This window comes from Saimiri boliviensis, chromosome 4 (assembly GCF_048565385.1).
Source record: "Saimiri boliviensis isolate mSaiBol1 chromosome 4, mSaiBol1.pri, whole genome shotgun sequence".
Lineage (NCBI taxonomy): Eukaryota > Metazoa > Chordata > Mammalia > Primates > Cebidae > Saimiri > Saimiri boliviensis.
Window position 1 is genome coordinate 8,989,963 of NC_133452.1, and position 23,353 is coordinate 9,013,315.

The 23,353-nt window shown below is 40.5% G+C and overlaps 1 protein-coding gene across 4 annotated transcripts in view; it reads left to right on the plus strand.

Annotated features, from left to right (window-relative positions):
• Window positions 1-23,353, plus strand: part of PRKN (parkin RBR E3 ubiquitin protein ligase) — a 1,400,491-nt gene that overhangs the window by 1,153,152 nt on the left and 223,986 nt on the right. For all 4 annotated transcript variants that reach the window (XM_074397175.1, XM_003933783.4, XM_074397176.1 and 1 more), the window contains one exon: window positions 18,791-18,852. In XM_074397175.1, the coding sequence (XP_074253276.1) occupies window positions 18,791-18,852 (62 nt within the window). The remainder of the gene's footprint in view (window positions 1-18,790; window positions 18,853-23,353) is intronic.

Genomic DNA, 23,353 nt, shown 5'->3' on the forward strand with positions numbered 1-23,353 from the left:
TTTCTAGAAATTATTGTGCGCCTGTTGTTCTGATCACTGGGAAACTCAGAACCAAGTTGGTGGCCCATGTGGATCAATGTCATGGGGCTGTAGGGTGTGCACTGAGGTCCAGTCCCACCTCCTAGCTTGCCCTCAATTTTATTGCCATCATTTTCCCTTTACTGCTCTTCCCTTCATTAAAAAAGCAAGAGACACACCTGTTTGTTGCAAATACCATTAAATTGCTTCATAGCCTTTTATTGAATGAGGCATAGAATGAGTTAAAATAACACATTGATTATTGATACCCACAGAGTAAATTTTACTCCTAATAATTAACTCTCTATTGACATGGTCTCATTAATGCTCATAGAATATTTCTATATCAGTCCCAAGAACTAAAATTTTACTCTGAATTTTGAATCAGAAATCCCAAGTTCAGGTGGCCATACATGCTTCTGGAACCATTACTAGTTTTGCTAGTCTTTAATTCTCATCAAAGACTAACATGAAGAGATTTTAAGATCTTAAGGGATGCTGTTACTAGAATCCAATGCTCAGGATATATTAGGTACAGTGAGTTTTATGTGTTCAAAACACCTTTAAAAAACAAGAAAACGGGAATAAGAAGAATAAAAGCTTACACATTGGGTTCGGTGTATATTGCTTGGGTGATAGGTGAACCAAAATTCCACAGATCACCACTGAAGAACTCACTCATGTAACCAAATACCATTTGTCCCCCAAAAACTTATGGAAATAAAAGATTTGAAACAAAAAAAAAAGCAGGAATGAAAGTGATCTTTACATAGCATTCATTTTACCATAAGAATGATCAAACTTGTTTTATCATTCTTAACCTCAAGATAGCATTAAAGTATTTGGCAAATGAATTTTATTTGAAACAGGCTTTGCTTTATTTAGAGTTGGAAAAGAAAACAAAAATCATGAATTCTTTTGTTTCTGAAATGATCTCTCTTACACAGACATATAATGATGCCTTTATTTTTAAGTTAATTACCAGCATCCTTATAATACCTCTTAAAATTTCCGAAACTCTACTAGAAATTTAGAAATTGATCTATTGTATTTTCATTGCATCTTCTTTATAGCTTTTAAACACAAGCTGCTAAACATCAATAATAAAGCATCTCTCTCCTTTTTGGCCTACACGGCTGTGAGTAGAGATAGCTCTTGCTTGTCTTCAATCTAAATGACATGAGAATGGGATTTATGCAGGCTATAAATCTAGTCAGAATAAAGCCTTTAAGTGGTACCCAATTTTGTGGTGTTTTACAAGTATCATTGATTTGTTAATCTGAGAGTGTTTTTATAAACTGATTTGGATTAGTGAGTTCTGATAGCAGAGCTATTTTAAGGCCCCTGAATGGTGGTGAGTGTAGTGAAAATAAGGCAGTAAAAATTAACCCATTGGCCCCACCTATAAATTTAAGTCACAGCCTTTGAAAGGAGAGAGCAGTTTCATTATATGAAGTTTGCTAGTGTCTGTACCACACTGGCCACAGAGACCATTTCTTCGTAATTGGTCGTTATTGCTTTGGATTCAGGATCAGTCCTCTGGCACTTTGCAGAAAGGCCAACTGTTGTAATTCCTCAGGGACATTTTGTACAAGGCGCTATTAAGATGAACTTAGATTTAAATTGGGGAGTTATATTTCTCTGTTATAAAACATAATGGGGAAGGTGGCTTCTCTAAAGTCTCATAGCTAGTGAATACTGGAAATGTACTATCTCAACAGAAAGAATGCAAGGATACTCTACTCATAGACGCATGAAAGAGCATTTTTTTTTCCAGTGGAAATCGCAGAAGAACAAAAATGAAAGAGGTAGATTTTAGTCTTATGTTTTAATACTGATTGATTGATTGATTTTTTACAAAATCTCATTTAGAAATGGAGCTTAAGGTGTTGGCACAGAATAAGTGCTTGCATCATGAGGACTGGGGTACTTTCGTTTCTACACCAGGGTACTAGCTGGAGTAAAGATGAGCAAGAATGTGGACCTTAGAGGAGAAACCCAAAACTCAGGTCCCACCGACCTGGACTTTGCTACGGCGATGTAACGGCAAAACCGAAGTTGCAGGTTGACCGCAGTGGCTCACCCCTGTGATCCCAATGCTTCGGGATGCTGGGGTTGGAGGACTGCTTGAAGCCAGGAGTTCTAGATCACCCTGGGCAACATAGCAAAACCCTGTCTCTATTAAAAAAAATGTTAAAATTAGCCAGGCATGGTGGCACATACCTGCGATCCTACCTACTCTGGAGGTAGAAGCTAGAGGGAGGATTTCTCCCAGCAGCCAAAGAGTTTGAGGCTGCCATGAGCTATGATGTCAACACTGGGTGGCAGAGTGACACCTTGTCTATTAAAACAAACAAACAAAATGACTGGCACAGAATTGTGTGTTTAGGAAAACAAAGAGCTTCCTTACAAATTTACCCTTATGGAAAATGAGAACATGACCTTACTAAATAGATAAGAGGTTACTGGAGCCAAATATGTAGAGGTCACTGAGATTTCAGTCATGTGTTGATCCTGCTGCCTGGCTTCAGTGTCTTTGGTGTCAAGACCTCAGGGCTTAGAAGAAAATAAAAAAGAAGGCAAGGAACAGGAGAACTAACTGCTTCATATGCTTCAGGAGTGCGAGGGAAGGGCCAAATGTCCGTGCAAACTTCTGCAGCAAAACCTGAAATGCACCATCCCTTTGTGTCTTGAAATGTTGACGTCTTCATGGATACATTCCAGGGACAAGGAATTCATATGGAATTTGAGCTACAGTTTGAACACTGTTTAACTGTCAGTAACTATTTAATTGCTTGATAACCAAAATTTGAGATGTGAATATAGCAGATTCTATTTGGAGTTTAGAACAAGAGTTTTGGTTTTTAATTTCTCTTTGGTACAACATACCTGTCTGCAAAAGAGGACTTCTGTTTTCTATGAGCTCGTATACTAATACTGATTGAGGTTATTCTGATAAAACTGTAATGATTTCTGAAGCAAGACTCAATCATCAGTCACAAAAAGTCATGATACACTACTAAGCCATGTTTCACCAAGGCAAGAAAAACAAAGCTCAAATATATGAATCTAATAGATCAACAAAACCTTCTTGTACAGTGTGTATCACATAGACTGTGTTTGCTCTGAGCTGTCAGTAAGCATTTAATGGGGCCTGTGTGCTTCAGAAAGAGAATATTAGTGCTTAACTCACATTCTGAGGCTTCCTCCCAAATGCCTCCCTAGAAAGGAACACTGACTACAGATAAATTAGATAACCGGGCTTTTTTTCTTTTCATTTAAATTGGGAAGAAATGGAACCAGATTCTGAAGTGTTCTGTCTAGTTTTTCTCCAAATACAAATTGAGCTTCATACAAATGGAGAAGCCATTGTTGACATTCATTGACAGATCTGAAGCAATGCATTCTTTATGAAATAGCACTGCATTGCTAATAAAGCCATCCCGGCAGCCAGGCTTGTGCTGTTTAATTTGTTTCCATGGTGTGATAGTATAATTTTGACATGCTGAAAAATCGCTGCACAGAGACTCATCCCGCAATTGTTACTGAGCCCATTTTCAATATAACATTCGTTACTGAGGTGTTCGGGATGTCTTCTGAGAAGCAATATCCTAAATGAAGCTGGGTGTAGAATCCCCCTGATGTATAATGGAGTTTTGTATCCAGCTTCAGCTTATCTCAAATCTATTTAAACAGATATTCATTGCACACTTTTTATTGGATAGGACAGCTACTCTCTCACAATAAAACCAGGGAATCCTCAGCATCATTTCTTTTTACCTTTGGATGGCAGCATAAGGGAGACATGTTAAAAGATTTTCTTTTAATAACAGGCCAACCATAAGGCTCCCCGCCACCAATTTGGCATGTGAAGATGATAATAGAAGAACTATTATATTAAATTAACTAATCTTACAGAATAGATTTTTGTGCTTTTTATACTATGTTTAATTTCAGATTTTGCAGCACCATTATATCCAGAGCAATTACGTGGGTGACTGCTCTATGAGTCACCAACTGAAATAGAAAGGTTGGGCTCTGGTGTCCTATTTGATTGGGAAGCTGGAAGGACAGGCTGTATTGAGCACAGACATTTTTCATAATTATGTTGCCTGCAGGGTTGCCACCTGTCCTAATTTGATGTGATTAAGGTGAAATGCAAAAACTGTTCTCGTTTCTCTCAGAGTGGAGTGATGCCAAGATTCATCTTAGGAAGGAAGAAGAGATGAATACATGCACAGCCAAGGAGAGGAGGGACGTGTCTCTAATGCTCTGGGAAAGTGGGAGACATTGGCCTCACTGCGATTGGCAGTGTAAGTTTGTAGACAAATTCTGAAGAGTGTTTTGGCAGGAATTATCAAAATGTTAAATGGAATTAATACTTTCACCCAGTGGTAGTTGCACTTTGGGGAGTGTGTCCTATTTAATGCCTTGAATGGTTTGCAAATACGCATATCTAGGTGACTCACTGACGCCGATGTGATCATTAGGATTTGCTTAAAGGATATCGCTGTGGGATGCAAAGGTGCGTAGCATTAAAAACAATGATGTGTGTCTGTATCATTTAACATGAAATGATGGCCATTCACATTATTAGGTAGAAAAAACAAGTTTCAGAATTTCACGCATAGTATGATGCAACATACTTAAAATGGAATGTGTGTTGATGTCATATTTAAAATTGTATGTGTGTTGATGTCATATTTAAAATTGTATGTGTGTTGATGTATATGCAGGCAGTGAGTTATCCAGGAGATGATTCACAAAAAATACTGATGAATGTCTCTGGGTGGTAGAATTGCTAATTTCTACCTTTCTCAACATTTTAATATTTTATAATGACCATGAAAAAGAAGCTATTTTACTTTTGAAAAGGATCTTTAAAAAGGGAATTGTAAATATTAAACATTTTCTGAACCTCTCCTAAATAGGAAAAAAAACCTAGAAATGTTCATCTGACACCAAGACTTCTGAGAAGAGAAAAATACATATGCCATGTTGCTATAGCCTGATAGTGCCATTATGTAACCCAGTTTTCTTAATTTCTTATCCCAGGATGTGCTTTCTTCCTTAAACATTATCTTTTTGGAATAGCCTAACGCCATTTGTCCTAACCACTATCTAGTCTGTATAAATATTTTTTCATTTGTCCTGAAAATTGGAAAGAGAAATCTAAAGGAACTGTATATAACCTATCTCCTAGAGTGACATCATATCGCCAAAAAAAAAAAAAGAAAAGAAAAAAGAGTAAGGAATGAAAGCCAAACGGAAAAGCATTTTAGTCTTTTTTGTAAAGCTGTGTAGTTCATTATCACAAAATTAACCGGTAAACCATGGATCTATTTTGGTTTATGGTTTTCAAGATCTTACAGAATGCTTGTTGTTTTGAAAGAGGCCATCTCATTAGAAAGATGCTAGTTGGAATTTAGTCACTGGCCATAAGGGCTCCTATCGTCTTCATCCTATGTCAGGTCTGTGCTGGGATCAGCTACATGGATGCAGCATTGAGCTTCCCAACCTGGGTGAACGTGGATCTGAGTCACAAGAGAACAGCTCTGAACTCGCTTCATGCGTTTATGACACTTACATCTGGTTTAATTTATCCCTGTTACAAAATTAATAATAGTCTACAAATGCAGTCTTTTCTAGTTCAGGCTCTATCTGCTACACCCAACATTGTAATGTATAGATCTTCAAAGAACTTTCAACTTTGGAGACTCTAAATTGTTTCAAGGTTATCTCAACGTTTTAACGAGAGTTGGTGTTCTCATATAGGAATGTTTCTGCTATTATAAAGTAAGATAAATTATCCAAAGAATTGGGTTGTCATTGGAAATTCTACCTTTTAAAATATCTCCTTTAAAATGGTTTTTGTTTTTTGTTTTTTTGTTTTTTTTTTGGAGCCAGAGAGCTGTTTAGCAAAAGCACTTTACACTTTGGTAAAAACCAGTAGATGAAAGCAATGATTCCAAATTCACCATTCAGTCCTGTGTGGCGCTGTGGGCCCAGTAAGTAACAAGTTAAGTCAAACACTCCTTCTCTGATCTAGAGGTTAGACAGGAGAGTGTATGTGAGTGAAGGAGGCGCTAAGGCCTGTGAGGAGGGTCCTGTTTCACTAACGTGTGTCCTCAGCTCTTTGCGCAGTAAATGCTGAGTCGGTGATAAAACCTGAAGCAGGAAAGGAGTGTGTGTGTCAGAACTCAGTAGCTGAGCATGGCTCCCCACCTTCTGTACTAGCAGCTAGGCAGGACCACCTTTCCTATCTCTCACCTTGAAGTCCCCAAACAGAATCTCAGCCTTCTGAGTCAACATCCATTGTTGATGTTCATTCTCAGGCCAACAATTCCATTTTTCTCTCATGTCTTCCATTCCATTTCCTGTCTCTTGCTCACTGTTGATGGCATAGGTCCAAAGCCCTTCACCTTGTCCATAAATAAGTCTTTGCTTCCGATCGTCCAGTGACTCAGGCCTCAGACTTGTGCGTATCCTCTTCTGTTACCGTCTTCCATGTTAGCACATTGTATCTGTTTTCCAATTCCAGGTCTCTTCTCTCTCAACACTTCTCAAAAGAACTCCTTTTGTTTTTGTACTTACTGGACATAGTAGTTCATCGACATTGTAAAGTCACTAAAAAAAACAGACGCAAATACAATGGAGACAAACACTTTGTGAACTTAGACCAGGAGAACAGCACAGAAATACGAAAACGACCTCTTTGTTGACAGGTTCTTTCACTACAGTAGCTTTACTCATGCCTATGAAACTTCTTAAAGTAAAAATTGGCATAAAGGGGAACTTTTTTTTTGAGACAGAGTCTCACTCTGTTGCCCAGGCTGGTGCAGTGGTGCCATCTCAGCTCACTGCAACCTCTACCTCCCAGGTTCAAACAATTCCTCTGCCTCAGCCTCCCAAGTAGCTGGAAGTACAGGGGTCTGCCACCAAGCCCAGGTAATTATTTTTGTATTTTTAGTAGAGACAGGGTTTCGCCATATCTCAAACCCCTGACCTCAGGTCATCTGCCTGCCTCAGCCTCCCAAAGTGCTGGGATTATAGATGTCAGCCGCTGCACCCAGCCAACAGAGGAACTTGTATACACACAAATGCAGAGAGATGAAAAGTTTTTCCTAGGATAATCTTCACCTTTGACACACTGACAAGATCAGTGTCTACTGAGCTTCATTTTCTAGTTGGTAAGTGCTTACTTAAAACAAATTGTCTCTAAATGCATTTCTTATCAAAGTGTGCATGACAAAGGGCTGGATTTAATTGTCTGGAGATCCTTATTCCAGGGCCATGGTGCGGTCACCTGAGCAGCACACCGACGTCAAGGTCCCTGTGTTTTAGAGGCACCTGGTTGAACGTTTATGAGGCTGCACTTCAAAACATGAATAGCAAATTTGAGCTCATTGGTGTAACTCTCTGACAGACGAGAAGTACTCGGATTCATCGTTTTAGCTAATTGAAGAATAATTGCTCATTCTCATGTGGTAAAATGCAAAGATCTGGGCAATCAAACCATAGTGTAATTAACGATATACTCAAAGCTGTGTCGGTTTTTCACCCTATCATAGAAGCTATTGTCCTTTAAATTGGATTTTTGTTTTATTTTCATCTTATCTCTTTCAAATGTAGCTCACCCCAGCATATATGCTCTGAATATATAAAAGCAGTGATGCTATACAAAAGCAATGATGAATTTAAGTGGCAATACTTAGAGTGCTTGCAAAATTATTAGGTTTTGTTTTTTTATAAGAACTTGAAATATGCCTTTCAGTAATGCATGCTATTATGCCTACACTAAGATGAGTAAGAGAAACCAATTGCACGGTACTCAAGTGACAAGGGAAATTACTGAAATGAATTTAAAATACAAAAAAAAAAATCAAAAACAAATACTGTTCAGTACTTGTAAAAACATAAACTATTTTCTGTTCCCCTGCCCCATTCCACTTTTTCCCCAGCCCCTCTCTTTACCTCATTTTTAAAGAATTGTGTTCATTTAAGAAATCCCTCAGTTTAAGGAATTGCACCAATCCCTAAAGTCCAGTGACTTTTATTTATTTAATAACTGTTTTGGATATGATTTATTTCCTCAAACTTAACAGTGCCTGAATATGCCCCCCAAGGAAGGCCAGCTCACAGAACACATTCTATGGGAAGTATAGAGCACAAATATAAATTCTACAAGTTTCCAGTGAGTGTTCCATGAATGTTCATGTCTATAAATTGTTTGGAACTCACAATTCTTTCCTGCTAAAGAAACCTCACTAACCATGATAATGAGGTGCCCAGCTGACTCTCTGTGCCCGACGTAACCAGGCCTTATCTGATCGGAATGGCCCTTTTTGCTTGAATCCACTTGCGGATTACAATCCCGCAACTTCTCTTTTCCCCAGCGTTAACTAGACATTGGCATGTTCACAAACAACCACCATAGTCTATGGAAAAACACATTAAAGGGAGCACAAAATTCCATCTCCTTTACTTCCTCCCTTACCCTTTTGATGTCAACCAAGGACAAACTTTTGAGAGCAGGAGGAGAAAGAAAATAATGGATTAGGATCCCTTTCTCTCTGAGAGCCTCCCATTCCCAGTGGCTACTCATGTGTTGACCAGCCCAATTAAATTTGTGATCTGAGGGATGCTGGATGATGAAAGCACCCGCCCTCTAAAATGTATCATCACCACCACTCAAAACATAGGTTCGTAACAAAGGAAGAACTTTATGAAATTCAAAGGTAGAGGTGAAACACCAAGAATATAAACACAATTCAGAATTTTTAAGTTGTTTTGACATCGTCATGACATACAAATAAGAAAAATGAGAAGCGTTCTTAATCTTTTGTTACTGCATGTTCTACCTTGGCGTCTGTGTCAAATCTCCCAAATGACCACAGAAAATGTGTCGCAGAGCAGCGCCGATTAGATACAGTTCAGGACGTGACACCATTGTGTGGACAGTCATGGAGGTGTCACAGAAAAGAGACGTCAGGGGAGGGTGTTCGTAGAGCCTGGGAATCTGGGCTTAAGCGCTTACAGCAGATCTTTCAAGGTGGGAAACAGATGGCAGTTGAGCAGGTGACTGACGTAGTAGTTTGAGGTCAATGGACACAATGGAGACAATGTCCTAAGGAAGGTTTCATCAGAAAACTGTTGTCTTCTACAGGAGCTGTTGCCCAGATGAACCGTCTGTTCTCCTGTTAAGAGAGATGGCTACTCACATGAGCAAACTGTCTGGTTAAATTATTTGCAGGAGTTTCTTGAAGCAAACACTGAAGTTATTTATTGCTTTACAAGCTTATCTTCCAGGGCAGGATTTTCCTGGAACAAATAATTAGGTCTCAGTGGCCTCAGTTCTCAGCCCCAGTAGGTAGGCTGTGTGTACGCAGCTGCTTTCAGTTCTCACCTGCAGCCAAGTAGCTGCTTGGCTTCCTCAGATACTCCAGGATTTGGCCCCTTTGATTCCAAGCCTTCTCCTCCTCCTCCTCTTCTTTTTTTTTTTTTTTTTTTACTTTTTTACACCTTTCTGAGTGCTCTCTGCCCACTTGGCTCTTTCTCCATCTACTTGGTTTGTTGATGTGTGTCTTGTTTCTTCTGCAAGCTCCAGGAAGGCAGAATCCCTGCCTGATTTGTTTATGATTTCTCTGTGACCCCTGGCCTTATGCATAGTAGATACACACTGAAGAGTTGTTTGCTAAAGAATCAATGAGTATTTGCTTGGAATTCACCTCCTGCCAATAAGGATAACATTTATTATTAGTTGTGAAATGATTTCTGATTGTGTCTTATTATCAACGAGACTGATTCTTTCCCGGCACCTCATTGGAAGATAGATCATCTCGTAGTCACTAGAGGTGACCCAGCACGGACATTTGGATTACTACAACAGCTGCAACAAACCAGAAAATACCAATCTGCATCAATTTTGATATAAATCATGAAATCACAGCTATCCAAGCTTCATACATGCTCTATTGAGCTCCTGAAAGACACTTTGCATGCTCCTTGGGTGGTAACTGCCTCATCTACAAGTAAGAAATGGAATAAATGATATTTCATGGCTTCTTTCAGCTTATTCCAAAAGCTTCAAAATCCACAAACTCTCATGCTGTCCTACTCAGATAAGTTATGCCTACTAATTAGTGGTTCTATTGGAAGGTTTTCCTTCCCCAAACTACGTTCATGCTCATAAACTCCAGTCTATATATTATTGAATTTTATTCAGTCTTTTCCAAGATTATTTTTAGATGTACTTTAATGTTTTCATCTAGAGTTTTTATTATGAAAAGTTCCAGACATACAGTTAGATATTTAAAATAGCATAATCAATGTCCATGTACACACTACCAGCTTTGATAACTTCATTAGTTTAGTTCTTTTTCTGCCTTGATTTCACCATCTTTAAAATGGGGATAAAAACAGTACCAAATGGATTACAGGCAAAACACTGTGAAGAGTGTTTTGTTCCTACTAAGTGTCAAAGAAGTGTTACCTTTTATTTTTAACAATTACCGTAATACACTTTAGAGACAGATTTGAACAGTACCGCCCCTTTCACAGTGCTGTTCCTCTTTGCCCTTCCCCTGAATTTGATAATCAACTTCAGTGATGTTTACTATCTGTATGCCTTATTTTATATTCTTAGTATATTTGTATTATCAACATTGTTTAGTAGATTCTTTAAACTTTCTGTAAATGATATTGCAGTGTGCGTAAACGATGGCGACTTTTTTCTCTGCCTTGTGATTTCGAGATTTATCTGTTTTGACACATTTCACTGTAGCTAACCCATATTAACTCACTTCCTAAAGACCTTTGCTTCTGTGTCATGGTCTCCATAAGAAATGAACTCCTAACTTGACATTAGCCAACCCTGCCCTTTATACTGCTGTATTTTCTCTTTTCCACGCAGCGCTGATGACCTTCTAAAATGTTACATCATTTGCCTACTTATTAGCTTATTTTTATTGTCTCTCACCCCTTTAGAATGCAAGCCCCCATTTTTCTCTATTTTAATTTTTTCATGGATGTAACCCAAGTGCCCTAATAGTGCCTGGCACAAAGTGGGCGCACCTTAGCTATTTGTGGAATGATTTTATCTCTTCTCCTGTTGATGGTCATTTCAGATTGGTCCTTTCGTTGCTGCTGTTATTACAAAAAAAAAAATGTTGCAGTAAATATTCTATTACATGACTCCTTGTGTAACCATGTAAATTTCTCTCTGGTGTGTATACCTATGAGTACATTGTGAGGTGAAAGGTGAATTCTTGAGGATTCTCTTTAACTGGCTTAGGATATCTTGGGACTCAGCAAGTATTGGCTACTGAGAAAGAATGCAGGAATAATCCTTTATATACATAAATAAAAACCCATCAGCAGAGAGAAATGATTAAAATAAGCTTGGCTTTATTTATCAAAGTGATAATGCTTTGAACTTGATCATATGGAGTCCTACTGCTGGCCGAGGTTGTCTGAGTGGTTGGCTTACAGATAATTTTTTTCTTCTTTCTTTTTCTGTATTCTAAAATTTCTGTAATGTACTATCTTATTACAAAAAAGTCACAGTAGAGAACTTACAGCTTTCATAAATAGAAAATAAAAGACAATGTCTTTCACTTCTTACTCTTTTTCTAATTTTCATAATACTGTTCCTCATCATTTAAGAACTACAAATTAAAACTAGACATCTAGGCTGGGCATGGTGGCTCATACCTGTAGTCCCAGTTCTCTGGGAGGCCAAGGCAAGCTGATTGCTTGAGACTAGGAGCTCAGGACCAGTCTAGCCAACATGATGCAACCCCATCTTTACTAAAAATACAAAAATTAGCCAGGTATGGTGGTGGATGTCTGCAATCCCAGTTACCGTGGAGGCTGAGACAGAAGAATCGCGTGAACCCTGGAGACGGTGGTTGCATTGAGCCAAGATCATGTCACTGCTCTCCAGCCTGGGGAACAGAGTGAGATTCTGTCTCAAAAATAAAACAAAAAAGTCTAAAACTAAATCTCCTACTCTGCTTCTGAGATATCATGGAGCCCAGTTGCAGGATAGCACCCTTCAATCGGTAATTTCTGTTTTTGTTACTTAAAATAAAATGCTGTCTTTGTAAATAAAATAAAAAAAAAAAAAAACCACTGCAATTGCTCTGTCAAGATCGCTTGGTAAATTTTCCGTGGATTCTATTAACACCTGGCTCTTAGACTCATTCAGAAATGGCTACTTCAGCAAAGCGTATGGCAACCCTAATCAACCTGGCTTAGCTGGAGTAGTGAGGAGCCCATTGGACTCCTTCACCGCTGCAGCCCAACCTACAGACATGGCCCCCACTCTCTGGCTTGTGCTCAGAGGTCCTTGTTCCGTCTTGCTGCATCGTCTTTGATCACATTGAATCATCGTTTATTTTTGATGCCATTTCATCGTTAGTCGGTTTCCTTTTCTAAGTTATACTTTGGGGGAAAATAGAAGGTTACTGTTATTGTCAAGCCTACATTAGGGATTCTAAGCTATAGCCCAGAGAGAAATTAATCCTCAAAGCGTTTCACACCAAACAGCAGCAATCTGCAAATTGCAGATTATTTGTGTCATGTGGCCAGTGCCAGGAGCACATCAGAGAGCTGAAATCCATTTCCATTTCTATCCCAAGCCTGGGTGCTCACGATTTTCCATTGAACCCAAAGGATATCACAATTGCTCCTGTGATGATTTGCAAGGAAATTAAAAGAAAAAATAGTGATTGAAGACTCATGTGGTTTTTAATGCTTCTCAATGGAATATATTCTCCAAATGAGTTTTCCCTACTTTACAGCATGATCGTTGAGGAAATTCAGCAAAAACTTTCTGAAAACATTGTGGCTCAGTTAATCTCTTAAAGGTTTTGTTTCGGGTTGCTTTTTTTTTTTGGTAGTGTCAGTGACTTTGTGGAAATGCTCTACAACTATGTGATGCATTTTCATTGAAGCTATCATTCATCAATGTAATCATCAGTTAGATGATAAAATGACCTTTATCATATAGCAACAGAATGAAAGTAAATGTTGATTACAAATACTAATTGAAATAAAGGGCCCAGTTTTGAAGTGATCCTTTAAAAAAAGATTCAATCCTGTCTTCATATGCTTTTTAACAAACTGTCTTACTCATTTTTAATAAGAAAAAGCTAGTATTCATTGAACACCAGTGAGCTCAGATTTTTAGAAAACGTGTAAGAGATGAGTGAAGTGTTTAATAATTGGAGGAAAAACGCAACAGAAAAGCACAATCCTGTGGGCACAGCATCAGGATAGCCCGGAACAAGGTGAAATCCTCATTTAAATTGCTGAGGACAGCAGGATGGGCTTTAAAAGTGGAGTCCAGGACAGGAAAAGAGGGAAAAGATAGTGAGAGAAGAGTAGGCTGTTGTCGGGAAAGGTAACACAGTGTCAATATGTAAAAACACTACTTGAGGGCCTGGCATGGTGGCTCACACCTGTAATCCCAGCACTTTGGGAGGCTGAGACAGGCTGATTACTAGGTCAGGAGTTCAAGACCACCCTGGCCAACATGGTGAAACCCCATCTCTACTAAAGATACAAAAAATTAGCCAGTGTGGTGGCACGTGCTTGTAGTCCCAGCTACTTGGGAGGCTGAGGCAGAAGAATCGCTTGAACCCAGGAGCCAGAGGTTGCAATGAGCTGAAATCGTGCCATTGCACTCCAGCCTGGGTAACAAGAGTGAAATTCTGTCTTTAAAAAAAAAAAAAAAAAAAAAAAATTGAAGACAAAATATGGCATATACAAATATTTTAAGTGCCAATAAATGTCCAAACACTTCTATTATGTGTCAGAGATGCTGCCGGGAATCTCTGAGATATGATAAAGAGTTCAGAATGAGGAAAGATTGAATCTCAAAAGTTGAAAAGCAGTGAGCTTTATACCAGTTTCATCCATCAACCACCCAAAGAAAAAAATCATGTGAGCACTTACTCACATATTACGTAAGGAATACTCATTACATAAGGTAATGTGTGGTCGTTAAGAGTCAATGCGGATTTACCAAAAAGGAATGCAGAAGAACCCATTTGTGAGGGCGGTGATGCACAAGGGCATGGGAGGATTGGATGTGCGCTCTCTAACTCCAGATCCGGAAGTAGTACTGTGGTTTTTATTCATCAGGCCCACTTTTTTCCTCCCTGCCACCTCCACCCCCTCCACTAACTTTTTCCTGTCTTTCTACACGAGTGCATTCTGTGTGCCGTCTTGCTGTTCTCGTTTTGTTATTTTTAAGCTTCATCTTAGCACACTGAGTTTATATCTGGCCATTTCCCCACACTGATGTTCCCGTGATGAGCATGGTTTGCAGATAGCCTTCTGAGGTCTTCTTAAATATCTTGACCTTTTCCAGCTCTTCCCATCTAACTCTGTGCTGTCTCTAGTCCTGTTTTTGCTGTTGTGCTGGTCTGAACCCACCAGGTGTTTCAAGTAATCATCTAGTCTTCTGTTGACGACGTTTGTATATGAGCTATCATCACCAGCGGCCTTTTCACTTGCATCCTAGGAGACTGCCAGAATACAAATTCTGAAGATAAGCTAATTTAAAATTTTGTTTCTTATTTTACCCAGAATTAAAATAAGTCAAAGACATTTTTCTCAAGTTTGAGTGACATAAAAGACCACTTGGAAAGAAAACATTCTCTGAAACACCCAAGGTTGAATGAAATTACTTTTAGGGCAATATGTCGTAAATGCATCTAGACGTAACCCGAGTTATAAGCACTTTATGTTTATACAACTGAAAGACCCAAATAAAAACATATCAATTAAGTACAATGGAAAGTACAAGACCAAAATATTCTGATGAACTCTATCACCTTAACATGGCAGCAGTGGCAGCAGCTGTCACTTTACTGACACCAAAGCGAGGCTTGAGATCTGAACAGGCCCCTGATGGGTTGGTCCCGATACGTTCCATCTCAGTGTGGCTAGGACCTTGAGCGGCAGGCTGCTTCCCTTCCCCCACCACTTCTCCTGTAAGGCAACCCCTGGGACACTTGGCCCCAGACCATAGAGACCATGGGACGTCACCGGCGGGGGAACCCTCCGTTGCATTCTGGCCACTCTTTTCTCTTTCATTTCAGCAAACTAAACCATGAGGACTTGCTCCCAAAGAGATTAAAAGCACAGGAACTGACACGAGACTGAATTTCTTTTCTTTTCCTTTTTCTTTCTTTTTTTTTTTTTTTTTTTTTGGAGTATTGCACTGTCGCCCAGGCTGGAGTGCAATCATGTGACCTCAGCTCACTGCAACTCCGCCTCCTGCATTCACACGATTCTCCTGCCTCAGCTTCCCAAGTAGCTGGGATTACAGGTGCATACCACCACAGCTGGCTAATTTTTTTGGTATTTTTAGTAGAGACGGGGTTTAACTGTGTTGACCGGACTGGTCTCAAATTCCTGACCTCATGATCCACCGGCCTTGGACTTCCAAAGTGCTGGGATTACAGGCAGGAGCCAACACGCCTGGCTGATGCTGAATTTCATAGCAGTTTTTGGCTAAATTGAAGCCAATCAAATGATCCAGAATATGCTTTTAGTATTGTTTAGATAATCATCAGAGTGGCAGCCCCAAAATGAACACCTTCTCAAAAAGAACCTTCAGCCTGCAAGCCTCAGGGGCCTCTAGCTGGAGAAGCACTCGGCTCAAGCATCTGTGTCTCACTTAAAGGAGCTAACTTTTCTTCTTTACAGTACCAGACGAGTCTGTGGCGACTAATGTATTATGTTTCCTACTAAAATATTCACCTCGAAATTTCTATTTATTTTCTTGGTGATATCACCTGTTTACATTTGTATTTAAATTTTGTTCACATTTATATAATCTTTTGTGCTACTCAGTAAACACTTATGAAGCACTTTCTCAAAGTATGAAATATAGGATTTCTATAGAATCTATAGAGAAAGAGACAGGAGGACATTCACTAGGGGAACCGCTTACACAATTATGGAAGCCAAGCAGTCCCGCAGTCTCTGAAAGCTGGAGAACCGGGAAAGCGTTTGGTCTCATTCAGTCGGAGTGTGAAGGCCTGAGAACTAGGGGCGGTGGTTTTGGGGATCTTGTAAGTCCTCGAGTCAAAAGGCCTGAGAACAGGAAATGTGATGTCTGAGACTCCAGAAGAGAAAGATAATTTGCTGTTCTCTGGCCCGTTATTCTGTGCAGGCTGTCAGGCTCGAAGTGCCCTCAGTGGATGGGATGGTGCCTGCCTACATTGCTGAGAGTGGATCTTCTTGGTCCATTAAGTTAAATGGATTGGTCCATTGATTTAGTGTTTCAGTCTCTCCCAGAAACACTCTCACATACACACCCAGTAATAACATGTTATCAGCTAGCTGGGCACCCCTTAGCCCAATCAAGTAGACACACAAATTCACCATCATACCCAGTAAAATTCCTCTCTAAAGTATCGTGTGCAAGTATTCATTTAGCCTATGTTGAAGAACCTGCAGTTACTAGCTTATAAGGCAATTTACTCCATTTTTTTTGTTGGTTTAAATCCTACTCTGTAAAACAATGCACAGATCAATCTTTATTGCAATGAGCATGTTCACCTGTGTGAATACAGGTTTTCTCATTCTTCAGCCCGCCCTCCCCCCAGATAAACACTCTCCGGGCTTCTGACCACTCTCACATCACAATGCTGAGGAGTATGAGAAATGGCTCCATAATTTAGTTCATATGTTCTGCATGCAATCCAGTCTCTTTAATAGGAAGTTCAACAGATTATGTAATCCATAGATCTCGTCTCAATGAAACAGGTTTTTATATCAATTTTGTTTCCAGAGAGAATAATATAACTGAACCTGTCAGAGTGGCTCATTCCTGTAATCCCAGCACTTTGGGAGGCTGAAATGGGAGAGTCACTTGAGCCCAGGAGTTTGAGACCAGCCTGGACAGCATAGTGAGAACCCATCTCTACAAAAAATGAGGAAGAAAAACAACTTAGCCAGGCATAGTGGTGCATACACCTGTAGTCCCAGCTACTCAGGAAGCTGGAGCAGGAGGGGGGTACCTTCAGCCAGGAGGTCAGCGCTGCAATGAGCCATGATTACACACTGCACCCCAGCCCGGAGTAAGACCCTGACTCAAAAAAATAATAACATAAAGGACTACAACCTAATAACAAGGAATAGTTCTATTGAAAAGACAGGGATGCAACGCATTTTACCTAATATTAAGCATATACTCGTCTGAATTTTATGTATCTATATATTTGGCCCTCAAATAACGTGAGGCTTAGGAATACCGACATCCCTGAAGTCAAAAAAAAAACTATGTGGAACTTTTGACTCCCCCAGAAGTTAACTACTCATAGCCTACTGTTGATGAGAGGCCCTACCTATAGCATAAATAGTCTGTGAGCACATGTTTTATAGATTATATCAAATATTATATTTCTTAAAGTGAATAGAGGAATGAAAAGGTTATTAAGAAAATCATAAGGAAGAGAAAATGTATTAACTAGCCATTAAGTGAAAGTGATTCATCATAAAGGTTTTCACCTTCATGGTCTTCACAGCGAGTGGCTGAGGAGGAGGAGGAGGAGGGAGAAGGGCTGGTCCTGCTGTCTCAGGGGTAGCAGAGGCAGAGGAAAAAGCTGTGTATAAGTGGACCCACAAAGTTCACATCCATGTTGTTTGAGGGTCAACCGTATTTTATTTTACATAGAATATATATTATATATGTTATTTTATTATAAATATCTGTATTTAGGCCAATACTTAATTATATAATTATATAAAATTATTTCTATATAATTTATGTATATGAGGCCAATATTTATATTAATTTATAATTATATAAAATTATGTTTATATATCATTTTTATGTTATATACTATGTATAAAATATATAATATTTAGTATATAGATATGAGTTATTGTCTAATTAAATGATATTAAGCTTATGCTGGTCAAAATTTTATATATCTATACATTGGCATGCATTTTACATATCTATACATTAAATATAATGATATTTTATACATATATGTTTTAATTATATGTTCCCATATATATGTACACACACATATATAATTTACCTATGTACTTACTTTATTTTACAACTGAAGAAGGAAACTGTGAAAGCCTAAGGAGACTTGGATTGACTGGGTGGCACAAGGAAGTGCAGGCAGCACGACTGCTGGGGCTTCTCTCTTGGTCCTTCTGTCATCTGCCCTTTCCATACTCAAACGCAGGATCTCACAGGTCTTCACAAAGCCTCTTGGCAAAACCAGGCAAGATACTAACCTGCAGTTGAGCCCTGCCAAGAGCGAACGTCCAGCTGCCCTGCCTTTGTTCCTCCCTCTCGCTGAGCAGGCCCCTGGCCTTGAGGGTGAGCAAGCAGGACATGCCGAGTAAGTCAGAGCCTGCGGTCACCAACTCCCCCACTCTGGCCCCATGGAATCCTGGCTGTATATGAGGAACAAGTGACATTCTGGACATATTTCTAAGAACCAGAGTGGCATGATATCCTAAGGCCAGATCATAATCAGAAGGGAGAGAAGGCCTGGCCAGAGTCACGTGCAACCGTTTTCTAAAGAGGTGTGGTTGGAGGCCAGGCAGCGGCCATAGCTCCTTTGAGGGTTCGGCCTTTTTTGTGGTTGGTTAGATGTGTGTTTTTCAGGTCTACATCTGTGTCCTCCCAAAAGCAACATTGACCGTGGACACTCATAACTGTATGTAAGAATGTATAACCACACAGAGTGAAAATGACATTTTTGTGATTAATTCTTCTTTCCAACAGCTGGCTGTCCCAACTCCTTGATTAAAGAGCTCCATCACTTCAGGATTCTGGGAGAAGAGCAGGTGAGTTAGCATCTCAAAGGCTGCGTCAGACTGTCATGAAAGATAGCGGCTAATGAGACAGTTTGGGGTCCCCAGGGAGGCCAGGTATGTCTCCTGACCCTGGGCGCCCTGAAATGGGGAAGAAAACCATGCTGGAGATATGTGTGAGGACACTTTCCTCCTCTTCTATCCATCAGACCTGACAGGTTATTAATTGCTACATCTGCTATCTGCCAGTGCATTTCAGCTCAACACTCAAGCAGGAAGCAGGCACTGTATCGTGGCAGATGAGCAAACAAATAAATGCAGAGATGAATTTTGCCTGAGGGGTCGATGGTCACAGACATTCCTGAGTTGCTGTCTGTGGGTGGATGTACGAGCTCTTTTCACCAGGTTTTTGTACGGCGTGTTTGCTCTCTGTATTTCATGGCAGTCTGTACACGGATGTGAACGTGTGACGTCAATACAAAGGGTGGCCATTTAAACCGGTATTATTCAAGTGCTGTGTTGTGCTCAGTGAGACATGTCATAATTTAAATAGATGTGCTAAGTAAATAATTCAGGGTGCTAAATATTATATATATGTACACATATATATAGTTTTGACTGCTTAAAAATACATTTCATGATCCCTGTGTGATACTACAAACTCTGTATTACTACATTAAATCTAGATGTCAAGTTGTCCTTAAAATACCCTAAAGAGTTAGCGAAAGGTTGGTTGACCTGACTTCCAGTGTTATTTATTTTTACTCCCAAAGACTGTCTCTGCCAACTTTGACCAGGAAATCTGCAAATGGAGATGCAGCAGCTCACTTTCATCAATGAGTTTTTGGTTTGTGTGTTTTTGTTTGGTGTCTGTATGTGACAAAATGCTACTGCCCATTTCCAATATGAGAATCAAGGCAAAAGGATCCGTTAAGAAAGGATAAGAAACTGGAATCACTTCCACATGCTTGAGTTAGCAAATTACAGTACATCTCTTTCATCATTTCATATTGCAAGTTTCCAGAATAACAGGCATAAATGTGTATTCAAATGTCAGCAAAATCAGTTATCCCGCACTGCAGGTAAAAATTGATAACTGACTCTTTGTAACACAGCTACTGATGAAGACACCTGGATCTCACAGCCATTTTCCAGTGAAAGCCTAAAGACTTTTTAAAGCAACAATCACGGTTGCTACCCTGACATTTCTGTTCAGATAACGGAGCCTTCTCTTCTAACTTGTACGAATATTGGCAGACTGTTTCCACATTTGTTTTAGCGTCAGTGGGTAATTAGTGTAGAAAAAAAGCCAATAGTAATCATCTCCTCAGATGTGTTTTATAAAACTTAGATCACTTTGCATTCTCCTAGAAATTTAATTGAGTCATAATCAAAATTAATATTACTAGGATTAGTTATGGTAATACAGTGTATCACAGCAATATTCATCTCTATTTCCTAAAACACTCATACACACACACACACACACACACACTCACACACACACTCTTCCTTCTTTCCCTCAGCTGATACTTACTGAGCACCTACTATGTGCTATGTACCATCCTAGGTCATAGGGATAGAGGAGTGAAAAAGAAATCTCCATATTCTACTTAGAGAAAACCAGATTATACATGTAAACATATTTAGTGTATATTATGTTAGATGGTTATCATTGCTATGGAGAAAAAGGACATCAAAAAGAAGGACAGTGGCCAGGTGTGGCGGTTCACGCCTGTAATCCCAGCACTTTGGGAGGCCAAGGTGGGCAGATCACTTGAGGCCAGAAGTTCAAGACCAGCCTGGCCAACATGGAGAAACCCCATCTCCACTAAAAATACAAAACATTAGCTGGGCATGGTGGTGCATGCCTGTAATTCCAGCTACTCTGGAGGCTGAGGCAGGAGAATCCGGAATCCAAGAGATGGAGGTTACAGTGAGCCAAGATTGCACCATTGCTCTCCAGTCTGGGTTACAGAGCAAGACTCTGTCACACAGACACACACAAAAGAAGGGCAATGAATGCTGGAGGAAGAGGTGACGTTTTATGTAAGGTAGTCAGGGAGAGTCTCACTGAGCAGGTGACGGGTGAATAAAGACTGAAAGGTATCCAGGGAAGCCTCACGGTGACACCTGGGAAAGGAGATTTCCAGAGAGTGCACGAAGCAAGGACAGAGGCTCTGATGTGACTGCGTGCCTGGCTTTAACAATCACCATGTGCCAGAAGCCAGTGTGACTGTGGAGGGAAGGAGGACTGGGCAGAACAAAGAGGAGCCACGTTGCATAAGATAGGGCTGTAGTAAAGTGGGAATGAGCCAGGTGTGGTGGCTCATACCTGCAGCCCCAGCACTGGTCCTTGGATGTAGGTGTGGCCTTAGACAAGAGAGGGACCAGTTCCACCTGGCAGCAGTGCGGGCAGTGTTTTGATGGTAAACCTTCCTGACTGTCTCTGCTGGTTGCTTTTCTTTTCTTGGTGAAACAGAGCTAGGTTATTAGCTGAGAATAAAGATGAGGGAAGAGTTTTACAGGGAAAGGAGCTGTATTAGTCTGGTCTCAAACTGATATAAGGAAATACCTGAGACTGGGTTACAGAGGAAAGAGTTTAATTGACTCACAGTTCCACATGACTGGGAAGGCCTCAGGAAACTTACAGTCATGGTGGAAGGTGAAGGGGAAGCAAGGCACCTACTTCACAAGGCAGCAGGAGGGAGAAGTGCAAGTAGGGGAAATGCCAGCCGCCTATAAAACCATCAGATCGCGTGAGAACTCCCTCACTATCACGAGAACAGCATGGGGGAACTGCCCCCATGATCCAGTCACTCTACCCTTGGTCCCGCCCTTGACACATGGGGATTATAATTCAGAATGAGATTTTGGGTGGGGACACAGCCAAACCATATGAGGAGAGGATAATGAAGCTCATTTAGGAGAGTGAGGAGGGAATAAACTTGGAATATGGATGAATTTGGAGTGAGGTCAGTCTGTGGGCATTTTTCTGACACACTCTGTGTAGGCACAGACAGAAAAGGTACTGGCCTTGAAGTCTTGCCATTGAAATGGAACAAAAACAAGAGGGAGGCGAAAAAGCTGAGGGTGAATCTCATCTTACACTGTTACGATGACAGTATAAGCTGAGGGTGAATCTCATCTTACACTGTTACGATGACAGTATAAGCTGAGGGTGAATCTAAGGGAGTGATTATGACTGACCACGGAATTTCAGATGGGCAAGCAGAGATGCCAGATGAGAGAGGACAGGGAAAGTTGGTTACAGATGCCAGTGGCTCAAATAATTTGTTGGGATTTGGGTACTAGAGGGATTGAACTGGACAAACAGGCATTGGCCAAAGAATGAAAGATGTTGCTTTGAGCTTGTGGAGGAGCTGCATGTTCAGCAGGGAGGAGGTGGGAGGAGGCCCGGGGAGACCGAGTGTCCGATTTCAGGTGGAGGACAGGTGATGAGAGAAGCTGAGGTCATGGATTTGGGAAATCTGAGAGTTGAGAGTACCACCCACGTGCACACTGAGATCCTCCAGAATTGCAAACTGAAGATTTGAGAAATGGGAAGGGGGGAGGGGGAGAGAGAGGGAGAGAGGGAGAGGTGGATGTCAGTAGCTGACTACAGAAGGAGAAATAGTGTATGGTGTAGCCTGATGGGTTGAAATGGAAAGTTGGAGGGCTTTAGAAGGAGAAAGGGAAAACGTTCTACTTAGATCACTGTAGAGCAGTGCTTAGCGGTGTTAGGAGTGCAGTCACAAAAGCATTTGAGGGTGCCGTGGGTGAAGCAGTGTCTTTGGGTACAAGACCGTTTCTGTTAGGGAAGAATGTAAGGAAAACATTGAGAAAGCAGAATGCAGTGGCAGGGCGGTTACTGCTGACTGCCCATGAGTTCCCCAAGCACGGGGGAAGGAACTCGGGCTGAGGCAGCTGGAATCTATGGTAGAAAAAAGGATGCCCAGAGCCAGATGTGGAGGATGTGGAGCTTGGGGCTCAGCCCGGACAGACGGAGGAATCTCCTGGAGAGGCACAGGAGGCAGGCATTCTTTGGTGACTGATACGAACAGGGCATAACTGTCAGGGACATTTATATCCTGTTGATTCATGACAAGACCTACTAGCCTCTAGGCAGATGGTGGCATGAGGCTCCTGAGAGGAAGCAGAGAGCTCCCATCACCAGCACTCCTGCCAGCGGTGGGGACTGCTGCTCCAGGAGCTGCTGAAGCTCTCGGGATCTCACTGGTTGCTTGAGGCAACTGATATCACTTGATGAAATAAAATGTTTATATTAACGTATATTACAAGCATCCTTGGACAAATCATTTTTGTCTGAGGGTTTTGTAGATATAAACTACAAAGGCCAGCCATCTCTTAGAATATCTTAAAATAAATAGGAAGTTAAAAGTTACAAATATTAACTGCTGTGCTGAAATTTCTCTGATTTTAAAGCCTGTTTACATTCCAGCTATACATACTGGCAAAATAGTACAATAAGTGTAATACTCACTTAGAAAGTGAATTGATAAAACCTACAAAG